Source organism: Haliotis rufescens, unplaced genomic scaffold (assembly GCF_023055435.1).
Source record: "Haliotis rufescens isolate VD_foot unplaced genomic scaffold, xgHalRufe1.0.p SCAF_6, whole genome shotgun sequence".
Lineage (NCBI taxonomy): Eukaryota > Metazoa > Mollusca > Gastropoda > Lepetellida > Haliotidae > Haliotis > Haliotis rufescens.
Window position 1 is genome coordinate 27,220,321 of NW_025964334.1, and position 14,441 is coordinate 27,234,761.

The 14,441-nt window shown below is 40.5% G+C and overlaps 1 protein-coding gene across 4 annotated transcripts in view; it reads right to left on the minus strand.

The window, feature by feature from the left end:
* LOC124118805 (DENN domain-containing protein 2A-like) overlaps nucleotides 1-14,441 on the minus strand; it is a 97,188-nt gene that overhangs the window by 74,466 nt on the left and 8,281 nt on the right. For 3 of the 4 annotated variants that reach the window (XM_046481108.2, XM_046481105.2, XM_046481107.2), the window contains exons 2-3: nucleotides 9,105-11,030; nucleotides 7,390-7,398 (exon numbers count right to left, since the gene is read on the minus strand). In XM_046481108.2, coding sequence (XP_046337064.2) covers nucleotides 7,390-7,398; nucleotides 9,105-10,895 — 1,800 coding nt within the window. In that variant the 5' untranslated portion in view covers nucleotides 10,896-11,030. The remainder of the gene's footprint in view (nucleotides 1-7,389; nucleotides 7,399-9,104; nucleotides 11,031-14,441) is intronic. The other variant, XM_046481106.2, reaches the window with a different exon arrangement.

Below are 14,441 nucleotides of genomic sequence, written 5' to 3' on the forward strand. Positions count from 1 at the left end.
GTTTTGCCTATATGTCAGCAATATCTGTTCACATTAAATACAGGATCATGTGATTCGAGCCAATACTGTGTCTACTGACCTGGCTGATAATCACTAACTAGGAGACGGACATAACTCGCTTAAATTTAGAGGTTTTGAAAAAACATTTGATACCTGTAAACATGGAACTTATGAAAAATATCATCAACCAAACTTATATAATACCCCAAAGAAGCTAAAGAAAACCTGATTCTTTCATGATATTACTCTAGTTAATCTGTCATGGCACTATAGTTAATCTGTCATGACACTATAGTTAATCTGTCATGGCACTCATTCTGTAGTGTTACTAACATGGTTAATCTGTCATGCCCTGACACATTAACAATAGCAATATGACAGAATAGGGTGTTCCTTAACTTCTTTTGAGTACATGTAGTACATAAGTACAGTCAGCAGTGTGACGACAATTATTGTTTGGTGCCAAAAACCCATAGGAATGGAAATGTTAAGTATATTACACATGTTTTGTACCAACAGAAAATATTCTACTTGCCTGATATCCAGGAGCTAATTCTTGTAAATGCAAACTACATTGTATATGACACATACACAGAAACTGTGCATCTCCAAATGATGGTATCTCTGCAATCGACAACAACAGTTCCAGACAAGGAAGAAATATAGGTTTTCCTTGAACACACTGGGCATGACTACCATGAAGCACATAAAGAGTGATAAATTTCTGAAGCTGACAACAGGAAAACTGATCTCATTCTCCTCACTTGCCTAACGATTAACAAAGAGAAAGTTTTAACTACCTGATGTATGCCTTTAACATGGTTAACACTGGCACATTGTTTTGGATTAGTATGCAGTATTTCCTTGTTAACGCGGGGGCATCTATTAATTTTGCACAAGACATAGACCTGGCGTCGATTCTGTTTAATGCTGGCACAGTGGCCACTCACTTTCTTACCAAATCCCAATTTCTAGTCAAGAAAGGGGTGCATTTTCAGGAACATGCCATAAGTTTATGTCTAATACAAGCCCAGCTTCTATTTTGTGGACAGAGTGTATGACCCGGTAATTATTAATCACCAACATATCACAGTATAAATGTGATAGGACTCATTTTCTTCAAATAATGGATCTGGCCTTTATTAGTTATAAGAGACCCAGTGTCTAATAGCGACGGCTTCTATTTTGTGGACAGAGCGTATGACCAGGTAGTTATTAATCACCAACATATCACAGTATAAATGCAATAGGACTCATTTTCTTCAAATAATGGATCTGGCCTTTATTAGTTATAAGAGACCCAGTGTCTAATAGCGACGGCTTCTATTTTGTGGACAGAGCGTATGACCAGGTAGTTATTAATCACCAACATATCACAGTATAAATGCGATAGGACTCATTTTCTTCAAATAATGGATCTGGCCTTTATTAGTTATAAGAGACCCAGTGTCTAATAGCGACGGCTTCTATTTTGTGGACAGAGCATATGACCAAGTAATTATTTATCACCAACATATCACAGTATAAATGCGATAGGACTCATTTTCTTCAAATAATGGATCTGGCCTTTATTAGTTATAAGAGACCCAGTGTCTTATAGCGACGGCTTCTATTTTGTGGACAGAGCGTATGACCAGGTAGTTATTAATCACCAACATATCACAGTATAAATGCAATAGGACTCATTTTCTTCAAATAATGGATCTGGCCTTTATTAGTTATAAGAGACCCAGTGTCTAATAGCGACGGCTTCTATTTTGTGGACAGAGCGTATGACCAAGTAATTATTTATCACCTCTATATCACAGTATAAATGCAATAGGGCTCATTTTCTTCAAATAGAGGATCTGGCCTTTATTAGAGACCCAGTGTCTAATAGCGATGGCTTCTATTTTGTGGACAGAGGGTACGACCTGGTAATTATTAATCACCAACATATCACAGTATAAATGCGATAGGGCTCATTTTCTTCAAATAGTGGATCTGGCCTTTATTAGAGACCAAGTGTCTAAAAGTTACGGCTTCTATTTTGTGGACAGAGGGTACGACCTGGTAATTATTAATCACCAACATATCACAGTATAAATGCGATAGGGCTCATTTTCTTCAAATAGTGGATCTGGCCTTTATTAGAGACCCAGTGTCTAATAGTAACAGCTTCTATTTTATGGACAGGGCGTATGACCAGGTAGTTATTAATCACCAACATATCACAGTAAAATTGCAATAGGGCTCATTTTCTTCAAATGATGGATCTGACCTTTATTAGAGACCCAGTGTCTAATAGCGACGGCTTCTATTTTGTGGACAGAGCAAAGACCTCGTAATTATTAATCACCAACATATCACAGTATAAATGCGATAGGGCTCATTTTCTTCAAATAGTGGATCTGGCCTTTATTAGAGACCCAGTGTCTAATAGTAACAGCTTCTATTTTATGGACAGGGCGTATGACCAGGTAGTTATTAATCACCAACATATCACAGTATAAATGCAATAGGACTCATTTTCTTCAAATAATGGATCTGGCCTTTATTAGTTATAAGAGACCCAGTGTCTAATAGCGACGGCTTCTATTTTGTGGACAGAGCGTATGACCAGGTAGTTATTAATCACCAACATATCACAGTATAAATGCGATAGGACTCATTTTCTTCAAATAATGGATCTGGCCTTTATTAGTTATAAGAGACCCAGTGTCTAATAGCGACGGCTTCTATTTTGTGGACAGAGCATATGACCAAGTAATTATTTATCACCAACATATCACAGTATAAATGCGATAGGACTCATTTTCTTCAAATAATGGATCTGGCCTTTATTAGTTATAAGAGACCCAGTGTCTTATAGCGACGGCTTCTATTTTGTGGACAGAGCGTATGACCAGGTAGTTATTAATCACCAACATATCACAGTATAAATGCAATAGGACTCATTTTCTTCAAATAATGGATCTGGCCTTTATTAGTTATAAGAGACCCAGTGTCTAATAGCGACGGCTTCTATTTTGTGGACAGAGCGTATGACCAAGTAATTATTTATCACCTCTATATCACAGTATAAATGCAATAGGGCTCATTTTCTTCAAATAGAGGATCTGGCCTTTATTAGAGACCCAGTGTCTAATAGCGATGGCTTCTATTTTGTGGACAGAGGGTACGACCTGGTAATTATTAATCACCAACATATCACAGTATAAATGCGATAGGGCTCATTTTCTTCAAATAGTGGATCTGGCCTTTATTAGAGACCAAGTGTCTAAAAGTTACGGCTTCTATTTTGTGGACAGAGGGTACGACCTGGTAATTATTAATCACCAACATATCACAGTATAAATGCGATAGGGCTCATTTTCTTCAAATAGTGGATCTGGCCTTTATTAGAGACCCAGTGTCTAATAGTAACAGCTTCTATTTTATGGACAGGGCGTATGACCAGGTAGTTATTAATCACCAACATATCACAGTAAAATTGCAATAGGGCTCATTTTCTTCAAATGATGGATCTGACCTTTATTAGAGACCCAGTGTCTAATAGCGACGGCTTCTATTTTGTGGACAGAGCAAAGACCTCGTAATTATTAATCACCAACATATCACAGTATAAATGAGATAGGGCTTATTTCATCAAATGATGGAACCAGCTTTTATTAGAGACCCGGTGTCGTGTATTGGATTAACTGCGTCTATTATAGCGGAAATATGGTTTTGCATGAATGAACATGTTTTCCTGTGATTACAGTGGCAAGCACCAGTATTTTGTGCGTGTATGTGTGGGCATCATTAGAGGTAAATCAGCTTCCTCAGTTAAACTGACCTGAAGGCACAGGTGGCCCAGTGGTCCAGAATAAGAGTGGCATGTGTTTCAAGGTACCAGAGAGGTAGCCTATTAGTTAAAGTGTTTGTACTCTGTATCGTCTTTGAGTGATCTTTTGACTTTCTTTACCCGTAGGGGGCATGGGTGGCCCAGTCTCATAAGGCTCTGCAATTCTCTGTGCAGAGTTGCATCTCTTGGGCACGCCATAAGCCTATGATTGTGAGATGTTTCTGGGTTTGTCGCATTGTACCCATGCTTGTGCGCTTCAAAAAAGTGGTAAACGTCTGAGACCTGCATCTTCCTCCCACATTAAGCTGACATGCAGTGATATAACTGGAATACAGTTCAATGTGGCGTTAAACCCAACTCACTCACTCTCCTAATTCTCCCACTCACTCACTCACACTCATCTTGTGGATAGACATGTAACTATTACATGGTGATGCATTATGTTAAATCCCTGAAAATTGTGGAAATTATTACTAAACCAAATAGCAAAAACAACTAACATGGAAAAGGACATCAAACAAATAAGAGCCACAAGGCTTTGTAGCTCACCTTCCTTTATTCCTCGAATAATCATGAGGATTGTCCCAAAATTTTAGAAACCTTTACCATGTTTACTAAACCAAATAGTGCAAGCAAATAACATCAATAAGGACATCAAACAAATAGGCTGCAATTTTATAATTTTAAGGCTGCTGGATTTATTATTCGATCAATGTATGACTTTGAAAACAACCTTTTGTGGTCAATGAGTCCAGGGAATTTATCGTAATAGAATAAAGATATCATACACAGGATAATTGCTGACGATAAATATGATAAACATAGTATTTCAGTACTCAACATATAATAATGGGTCAAGTCTTACCATGGTGTACCATGATGTGCACACAGTGAGCCTTGTCATGGCTTACATAATGTGTTTTTCTCCTCTTATCATGCTGATCAACATGAGAACATTCCAGTGTATCCAGAACACTGCTCGTTTGACGATGGAGCATGTTCACCCAATATACAATACTAAGGGTGACTAGGGGCTTTTTTCACCATCACGATAGTAATGCAATAGTAGAATACACTATTGCAATAGTTTAGTTATAGATGTCATAACTATTGAAATAGTACTGCAATAGTACTAAACCAACTTTAGTGAGTGAGTGAGTACGGTTTTACGCCGCTTTTAGCAATATTCCATATTCCATTGTCAAAATGAGATAGATCCAGGACACTTTTTCTGAAAGACTGCTTGTCCAGGTTGAGTCAAGTGTTAACCATGGTTCACAAGCTTCTTCAAGCAGGGTTGCTGGTCAGGGCTGGGGCGATACACCAACTGTGCAACCTGATATGTATCACGATACCTTGCTCACGATCCAATATTATCACGATACTTGCATGTGCTCTTATCAGTGGTGCGTAAGCCATCATTTTTATAGACAGGGTGGCCAAATACCTAGCAGACTACCGATTTACTGTTGGCAGTGTCAAGTATGGCGCAATGAGTGAAAATATGTACCTTTTCACTACTTATTTTCACTTGTAATTAGTGTTTGGTGTAACATTTATAAAAGAATACATTTAAGGTTAGAATCAATACTTTTTTCTTAGTGTGCGATTGTGATCGATACTTGTATCGAAAAATAAAATATCGCAATGCATCGGTGTATCGTCCCACTACTAATTGCTGGGTGACCAGACTGACCAACTTCCAGTGATGAGCTTACCTAACACCTTTGATCTCAGATCAGTGGAGTAGGGCACCAACAATACCAGGGGATTAGTTGCAGCAGTGACCAAGTCTAAGATAAACTGTCACACACTTCTCTATCACTGATGCTTTAGGCCATTAGTATTTCCTGGATATTGGCTCCAATTCTTCGAAACTGTCAGCATGGTTACAATGGGGTTGCAGAGATGGACTATGCCCTCCTGTCTGGCCTGGTCTAGGCGCTTCCTCATAGATACATATATATATAAATATATTATCTTTGTGTGGGCAGTGTAGTCATCACATGTGAGGGGAAATAGACAGTGATAGAGCCATGGGATTCTGTAGCTCACCTTCATATACATGGTCATGAAAGTCTTACAGGGGTCAAAATATCCAGAAATATTACATAAGTGCTGACACAAACCACATAATTAGAATGCCAACTGAATCATACTACGAACTGATCATGTTGATACGAGAATAACTGACCGAAAATTGCATTTTCAACAAGGTCACAAAAGTGGTCATGTTAAACTTCATGCAAATCTTGTAAGGGAGTAGATGTTTGACAAGCATGTCAAAGGGGTCACACAAAACATGACGTGATGTACAAGCCACAGACTGACTGCAACAAGATCAGGTGTCACAAAACATGAACAATATGTGTACTACACATGCACCAACAAGTAATGGCTAACTATACATCATCAATGCGGCCATGAGGGAATGAGTGAGTACGGCTTTACACCGCTTTTAGCAATAATGCAGCAATACAAGGAGCACATTAGAAATGGGCTTCACACATTGTACCTAAGTGGGGAATCGAACCCGCGCCTTCGGTGTGACGAGCAAACGCTTTTACCACTAGGCTACCCCACCGCCCCATGTGGCCATGATGGCTTCTGTGACACAGGGAATGCTAACTTTCATCTGGCACTACACTGCATTCACTGAATCTAACATGCCTTAACAAGATGCACATATGACCCTATGTACCCACACAAGGAAAAGTAATCTAAGTCAACAGAATGATGAACCAGCAAAATATCAGAAGCACAGTATTCAAATTCCATATTTCTTTTGAACATGTTTGCATTAGGATGAACAGGATGAAGACAATGAATACAAAAATACCACAATGTTTCTCATGCACATTTCCAACAAAGTCTTCCCATAGATCCTAGCCTATCAGTGAGTGAGTGAGTGAGTATGTTTTTTTTTACGCCATTTTTAGCCATATTCCAGCAATATCACGACGGGGGACACCAGAAATGGGCTTCACACATTGTACCCATGTCGGGAATTGAACCCGGATCTTCAGCGTGACGAGCAAACACTTTAACCACTAGGCTACCCGACCGCCCCCCTAGCCTATCTGAAAAGTACCAGGTAAATAAAAGCAACACAGTCCTTTTCCATATTCATAAAAAGTCTCTCTCACTCAATGTTCCATTTTCATCATTTCTTGTTTCAAAAGTTTCAACGCCAACAGGATAATTAATTATCATGATCATAACTGTCATTGTAGATCTAAAATGGATCAGATGGACAATTGTTGTACACCACCTTTAGCACTATTTCAGCTATATTTACAGTGATGGACACGGAAATGGACTTCATTCATGGTACCCATGTGGAGAATCGAACCCAGGTCTTCGCCATGATGAACGACCTCTTTAACCACTAGGCTAACCCACCATCCCTAGTTTAACATGAAACCAACAATTAAAATGCTACTTGCATTTTGAACAAACTATCCCTTTTCACATTTTCAATCGTCATAAAGTTTACACTACAAATCATGCAAAACATGCTTTGTGAAAAATACAGAAATAGTGACCATCATCAAAACACTTACATTTCTTTCCTGAAAGGAGAAGATAAACATAAATGAATGAATATCACACTGAACATGCTGAAACAAGATCTCTCCTTCCTCAAAATCAGAAAGTGTAACGTGTAAGATCCTTCTCTCTGTATATTGACATGACAACTGCAGAGATGGCTACAGATTAATTAGGAAGCTGTCACTTATTAGCTGAGAAATATATATATGTTTGCCTGAAGCGTGTTCACTGAAGTCTAGCTAGTTAAGCTGACACACCTGAGGTTATACCTGGCTACTGCTGTCAGAACAGGAAGACAGCATGAACAGAACCTAGAAAATAGGCATATCTGCACAGAGAACAATTCAGTGTTAGACCAGAACCCCAATACAGTAACTGCAGTGTTCCGGCTGGCTTTTGAAACTGCCAGTCCCTGTGGACTGACAACTCTAAAAATTACCAGTCCCCCTTAATTTTTGCCAGTCCCAACTTTCAACAAATAAAAAAAATATTTGGTTTTAATTTTTTCAACATCATTTTCAGTGCAATGATGTCATCTCTGAAGTAACTTAGTTAGAACTATACTTAATTCACACAAACTTCAGTCATAATTTTCTCCTTTTTTTTAAATATTTCAAGACAAAGTCGCTACAAAAGGATGTTTAACCAGGAAATAGACAAGGGGAAATCCTAATGGTAATAGACAAGCTGACTTTGTTCGAAAAATGTACTTTATCTATATCACTTAGAAATGACTGCACAACCTGATATGTTGAGGGGCCATAACTCTTATCAGTCTACATCCCTTCAAACTTTGCTGTACAAACTTCACAACGAATCCTCTTTTCAACACAAAGTAATTTGAGAGATATTTCATCTCAATTTTTTTTTTATTCAGTAGTCGACAGTATTAAAAAAATATATCTGAAAAGTCATTTTAATTATTTTTTTCATTTTGCAATTTTTATTGCAAAATAAATCCAGATTTGAAAACCCCCAAAAAGTTAAATTAGTCCCCTAATCTTACAAGCGCAAGAAAAGAAATCATCAAGTATGAAAATGGTAAGTAATCCAATAATGATCTATTCATGAGATCTGCTGGTAAAACATCTACATCTATTACCAAATGTCCAAGGTTTTTTGCACATTTGTAACAGGACAAAATTTTAATTACCATGATTACATACCAATAGGGCTGGGACGGGTAACTCGGGTACCAGGGTCGGATGGGTACTGAGTAGGACCCGGGTACCCACAGGACTACCCGGCCCCGTGGTTAGTCACGTGTTTATCGGGAAGAAAGATTATCTGGAACTCCATGGTTACACTACAAGTCACTAATGTTCACATTTCTTTCTGACTATGAACGCATTCCTTCTGACTTCTGATGTTTGAGTAAAGATAAAGCTTCTGTCAACTTCAGTGCATGTATGACCAAATCGTTTTATTCTTTTATCTAAATACATTTTTGTCAAGACTACAGTCAAGCTATTCCGAAACGGACATTTTGTATACATCTTTTGAGACATACAGCGAGTACCCGGGTAGGGTAGGGTAATAGTGGGGTGGGTACACAGGAATTAAATTTGGACTCGTCCCAGCCCTACATACCAACATATTTCCTGATGACCCACCTCCGGCCCTGCAATACCATGTACAGCTGCACCCTTGATACTGTCCAAAACACAGCCATGGACAGAGGGGTGAACAGAAAGACAAAATATCAAATTCAAGTATCCACACTCACCATCATGTCTGGGTCCAGAGATGTTTTCTTCCCAAGTCCTCGTCTCACAAATTTATTTGGAACAGCATATCCTTCCTCGTCCATAAGTGGCTCATAAATATCCCCCTGAAAACCTAAAGTCTCCGTCGGATCCATGTAAACTGGATCTCCTGCCATGAGCCCTGCATTGTACAAATCATCTGAGCTGAAACTCTTCCGCAATGGGAACCTTTGAACAGGTCTCTCAGTTAACTCATCCACCATTGACAACACGATGTTCCTGCTCTCTGGTACAGGAGCAAGATCATTCTTATGGATCACTGTAAAGTCAGATTCATAGGCAAGATTGTCCAGCATATCCACAGGGGGTCTCTTCGGAGGTGGTGGACGTCCTCGTCGGGTGAGAGCATTTGTATTGGAGGTGTTGATCATGTGATCACTTGCCACGGAAAAAGGTCGCTGTTTCGGTGGTGGAGGTCTCGATGGAGGATGACGTTGAACAGGATCTTCTTGAGACAGAGGTCGTTGTAGAAGTGATATGCGATCTTTGATCGACTTATATGTGTCCTCCTCCTCCTGTTTGTTCTTGACATTCCCAGTTGTTATTTTATGAATATCTTTGGCAGCGTGTGACTTAGTAGTGTCTTTGGGCACAGGTTTGGTTACATGATGAACGCGTTTATCTTTCTGCTTATCTTGAGCCTTGGTTTTATCGGTATCCTTTCCTGCTTTCACAGCAGCCTTCTTTTCAGTAGCAGTGCTTCCTTCATATAAGTCATTTTCAACCATCACAACCTCTTGAGACTTCTTCACCTTTGCCTTAATGTAATCATCATGAGCATGAGTTCGGGGTGGCTTCTTTGGTGGTGGAGGAACGCCTTCTGTATGATCATTGGAAGGTGGCGGTAGTTCAGGGAGTGGGGGATTAGTTCGGGAAAAATTGAAGGGAGATACACCAGCATGAAGAGGAGAGTGTGTTAACTCCCTTGCTGTCCCTATACTGTTCTGTCTGCGAACTCCATGATGCCTTGGGGACTTCTTAGGAGACTGAGTTTTCACAGGAGAGCCTTCAGTTGGCTTCTTCTGGGGTGACTCAAATCGTTTCATCCTCTGAACCACTGGCAGAGAGTCCTCGTCATCAGCATCGCTACCATTTATTATCCTCTTGGGACTGTTGGGTTCAGATTTCCTCCGAAGTTTCTCCTGCTCAATCTGTTCCCTTGACTTGTTTCGGTTTCTGGTAAGAGTTCCGGACACTGCTGGGTCACTTTTCCGATCTCCCTGGTTCAGAGAGGGCTTACATCCTACTTTCACTGGTGACGGTGGCACTGGTGGTTTCACCTTCTCATTCTCCTTATCACTTCCAACACCCTGCTGCAGAGCACTGATCCTGCGAGACACTGTTGGGCTCAGCTTCTTCTTTGGTACTGCATAAGCTGGAGTTGCAGGCGTGGACTCGGACGATACCTTAAGTTTTGCTAAGTTTGCCTTCCCCTCAACTTCAGTCTTTTTGTTTCCATTTGACTTTAACTGAGAGAATGTCTTGGGATCTGCATAATTCTTTTCTACGGACAGAGGTTTCTGTCCTTTAGGAAAGGCAGGCTTGGCAGAAGTGATGGCTGGTTTTGTGGTGAGGGTTGGCTTCTGTCTTGGTGCAGGTTTTGGGTGCTTTGCGAGATCATCTGATCCTTCGGTTTCTTGAGATTTCTCCAATTCTTCTTTGGTCTCTCCTGTTTCAAACATTTTTTTTAGATTATTCATTTTGCCTGGTGGCAAGTTTCTAACACTACTGCTCTGTGTGTTATGCTCCATTTACTGAGTTAAGTGGCTTAAATGGGATATTGATGCTACTAGTTCTGGAGAAAGCTCATCAGAGCTTTCCCCTGACAACACAAGATCTATTTCCTCTTTCATCTCAGCCATTGACGACATCCTTAACTAGAGCATCTGAAATGAAAAATATTCTGTCAAGCATGATGCAAAATTTACACAAAACAGTGATATAAACATGAAGAATATGTTCTGTTTTTTTAATGAGAGAGTGAGCAATTTTGGTTATGCAGCTGTAGCAATATTCCAGCAAAATGATGGCGGGGGACACCAGAATTGGCTTCACACATTACCCATATCATGAGGGTTTGAACCCAGGGCTTTGTCATGACGAGTGAATATCCACTAGGCTACTCCACTGGCCCTGTTCCACTTTAGATGCTACAAGAGGCAACTCATCTTGTGCTCCAACATCAAATGGACCGGGTTTCTATTCAATATCTTTGAAGTTGGCACAAGTTATGTTTATTGCACTGCAGTTCCTGCTAAGGAATGTTTTGAGGTTGTACAATGTCCCTTTTACCATGAAGAGTGTAACTGTCTCCTTGACTGGGTCAGCAATGGAAGGATGTAGACTTATAACTACAGTGCAGTTGGAGTGAGTGAGTGAGTGAGTGAGTTGGGTTTAACGCCGCTTTTAACAGTATTCCAGTTACATCACGGCGTGTCAGCTTAATGTGGGAGGAAAGCCCGAAGTGATGCAGGTCTCAGACATTTACCACATCGGTGAAACCCATGAGCACGGGTATGGTGCTGACAAACCTAGAAACACAATCGGGGCAAACCGGGATTCGAACCCACAATCATAGGTTTCTGGTGTGCCTAAGGGACGCAACTGCACAGTGAAACGCGGCGCCTTAGACGACTGGGCCACCTGTGCCCCCAAGTGTGGTTAGACAGTAGATTGATGAATGTATCAACAAATCACAATGATTCAGTCAACAGTGCTCTATTCAAACTCAGCCTCTGAATACATTTGCATTCTCATCAAAATGAATTAATGTGGACATTCCCTGTCCCCCTAGGACCAATTAGCAGCTAAAACAAGTCTGTTTGACCGCAGGTGTGTTCTAAAAGCCACCGGCCCAAATGCAGGTTATTGAAGGTCATGATAAGCTTTGCATCAGTTTCAAATGACAATTAGTATGTTTACATGTTACAGAAGAGAATCTCAATTTGGGAACTTTGTGTCCCTGTATAAGCTTCAGTTCTACCTGCAATGACCAATAACATCTTTTACTTGTGAGAGCTCCCTTTTAGGTTTTAGTGAGTGAGTGAATGAGTATGGTTTTATGCTACTTTTAGCAATATTCCAGCAATATCACGGGGGGACACTAGAAATGGTAAATTTCTACTAGTCCTTATAATTCCTTAACTACTGGGATGTTGGGCAAGGACTATAGGACTAGTGCCAGTTTCTAACGCTGAGGCATTTTAAGCCTGAATTATAAAATTGCAAGGGTGTAACTTGCCCAATCCTAAAACATTTACAAACACAAATAGTGATAACACCCTCCAAGACCAAGGAGCCTGAAACTGTACTAGCTTTCAGGATACCTTTCACATAAGACAAACAGACTCGGTGTAGTGAGCATGTGCCAGGTTGCATGAATCCCTGATGTTATTTAGAGATGTGCATGTGTGTTTATGCGATGTGTATGTGTATGTATGGTGTGTGTTTATGTGTGTGTGGTGTGTGTGTCTCCATGACCTCATCCAGACTTGTGCCTCTGTTTTAGTGCTACCCAATTGAGAAACCACACTGCAGTTTTACAGTAGACAGCTTTATTACTCAGCTCAACTCACAAGATTTGTTTTGTAGGAAACTGTCCACATCCAACATACCATCTTCCAAAGACAAGCATGTCCACTAGTCTATATCAAAGCCTAGTTTCTACCCTTGCCACATCAAGGCCACTTTTTTCAGCTTGACCATGGCGCCACCTCGCGTAGATCACAAGTTGTGCCCATTGTAATGAAAACACTATATCCAAAATCAGATAGCTGTTCTTATCATGTATAGCTTCACAAAGATGGCAACTACCATAGGCATGATTGGTAACGACTAAGTCGATCAGACAACGAAAACATTTCTCAGCTGACACAAAAACATAGGCAATCGTTGCGGGTGCTGACAAACCTAGAAACATAATCGAGATTCCAACCCACAATTATATTTTTCTCGCGTGCCCAAGGGATGTTACTCTGTATAGCATCTAAGATGACAGTGCCACACATGCACTCTGGTGTTGGAGGAATGAGGAAAGTGATGAAGGTCTCTAGCGCTTGCCACTTTCTTGAAACCCAAGACAGTGGCATGGTGCTGACAAACCTAGATATCAGGGCGAACCGAGATAATCCACGGCTATACTTTTCTGTCATGTCCAAGGGGGACGGGTGACCCAGTCGTCTAAGGCGCCGCAATTCGCTGTGCAGAGTTGCATCCCTCTGGCACGCCAGAAAGCTATGATTGTGGGTTCGAATCCCGGTTCGCCCCGATTATGTTTCTAGCTTTGTCAGCACTGTACCCGTGCTCGTAGGTTTCACCGAAGTGGTAAACATCTGAGACCTGCATCACTTCGTGCTTTCCTCCCACATTAAGCTGACACACCGCGATATAACTGGAATACTGTTAAAAGCGGCGTTAAACCAAAATCACTCACCCACACTCACTGTCGTGTCAAGGGACGTAACTCTGCACAGTGAATTACGGTGTCCTAGACAACTCATCCGGGGCCACATATGCCCCCAGTACCAGGAAGGGATTTCATTAAGCATGTAATATATGTAATATGGCTGCTATCAGAACAAATGCATCTTCCCCAGGCAAGAGAGTTAAACTGACTAAAAAAGCCCTTCCACCCTTGCAAAACTGGACTGAAATTATGGAGTTATATTTGGCTGGACAAATGAGTCTATACACAGTCCAATCAAAATCAGGGAACGAAATCGACATCTGGATCATAAACAACATGGTGACTGCTGCGTCGATTGCATGATTTGCATCAACATATGTTTTCCAGATCTTTTCATGGTTTTAATCAAGTTGTTCACGTGATTTGATGCACTTCGATAGGTAAGACCCATTTTGTTACAAAAAAAATCTTGATTATTGATCAGATTGTCTTCATTGAGCACCACCATTTTGCTTGAATCAAATGCAAGTGATATAAAGAGGTGGAATCTGATTGGTATATAGGGGGACATAGAAGGGGCATAACCTGTAATCGTCACTGGTGGCGCTATGATCGAACCACGAAACTGCAGCCAAATTCGGCAAGGGTGGAAACTGGACTTTTTCAGTCAATTAACTCCCTTGCCTCTAGAAGATGTAACAAATGTCTTCTATGTTGATATGGTTAATGACAGGACTTAATATTTTCAGGCACACAGAAAGTCCCTGCTATGAAACCTAGCCAGCCAGATCATTTACCATAGAGATAACCATGTTAATGTCAAAGGACATTGCGCTAGACAGCTCACACAAGCAACATGGCACAGAGCATAGTCAAGGACTTAAACATTTCG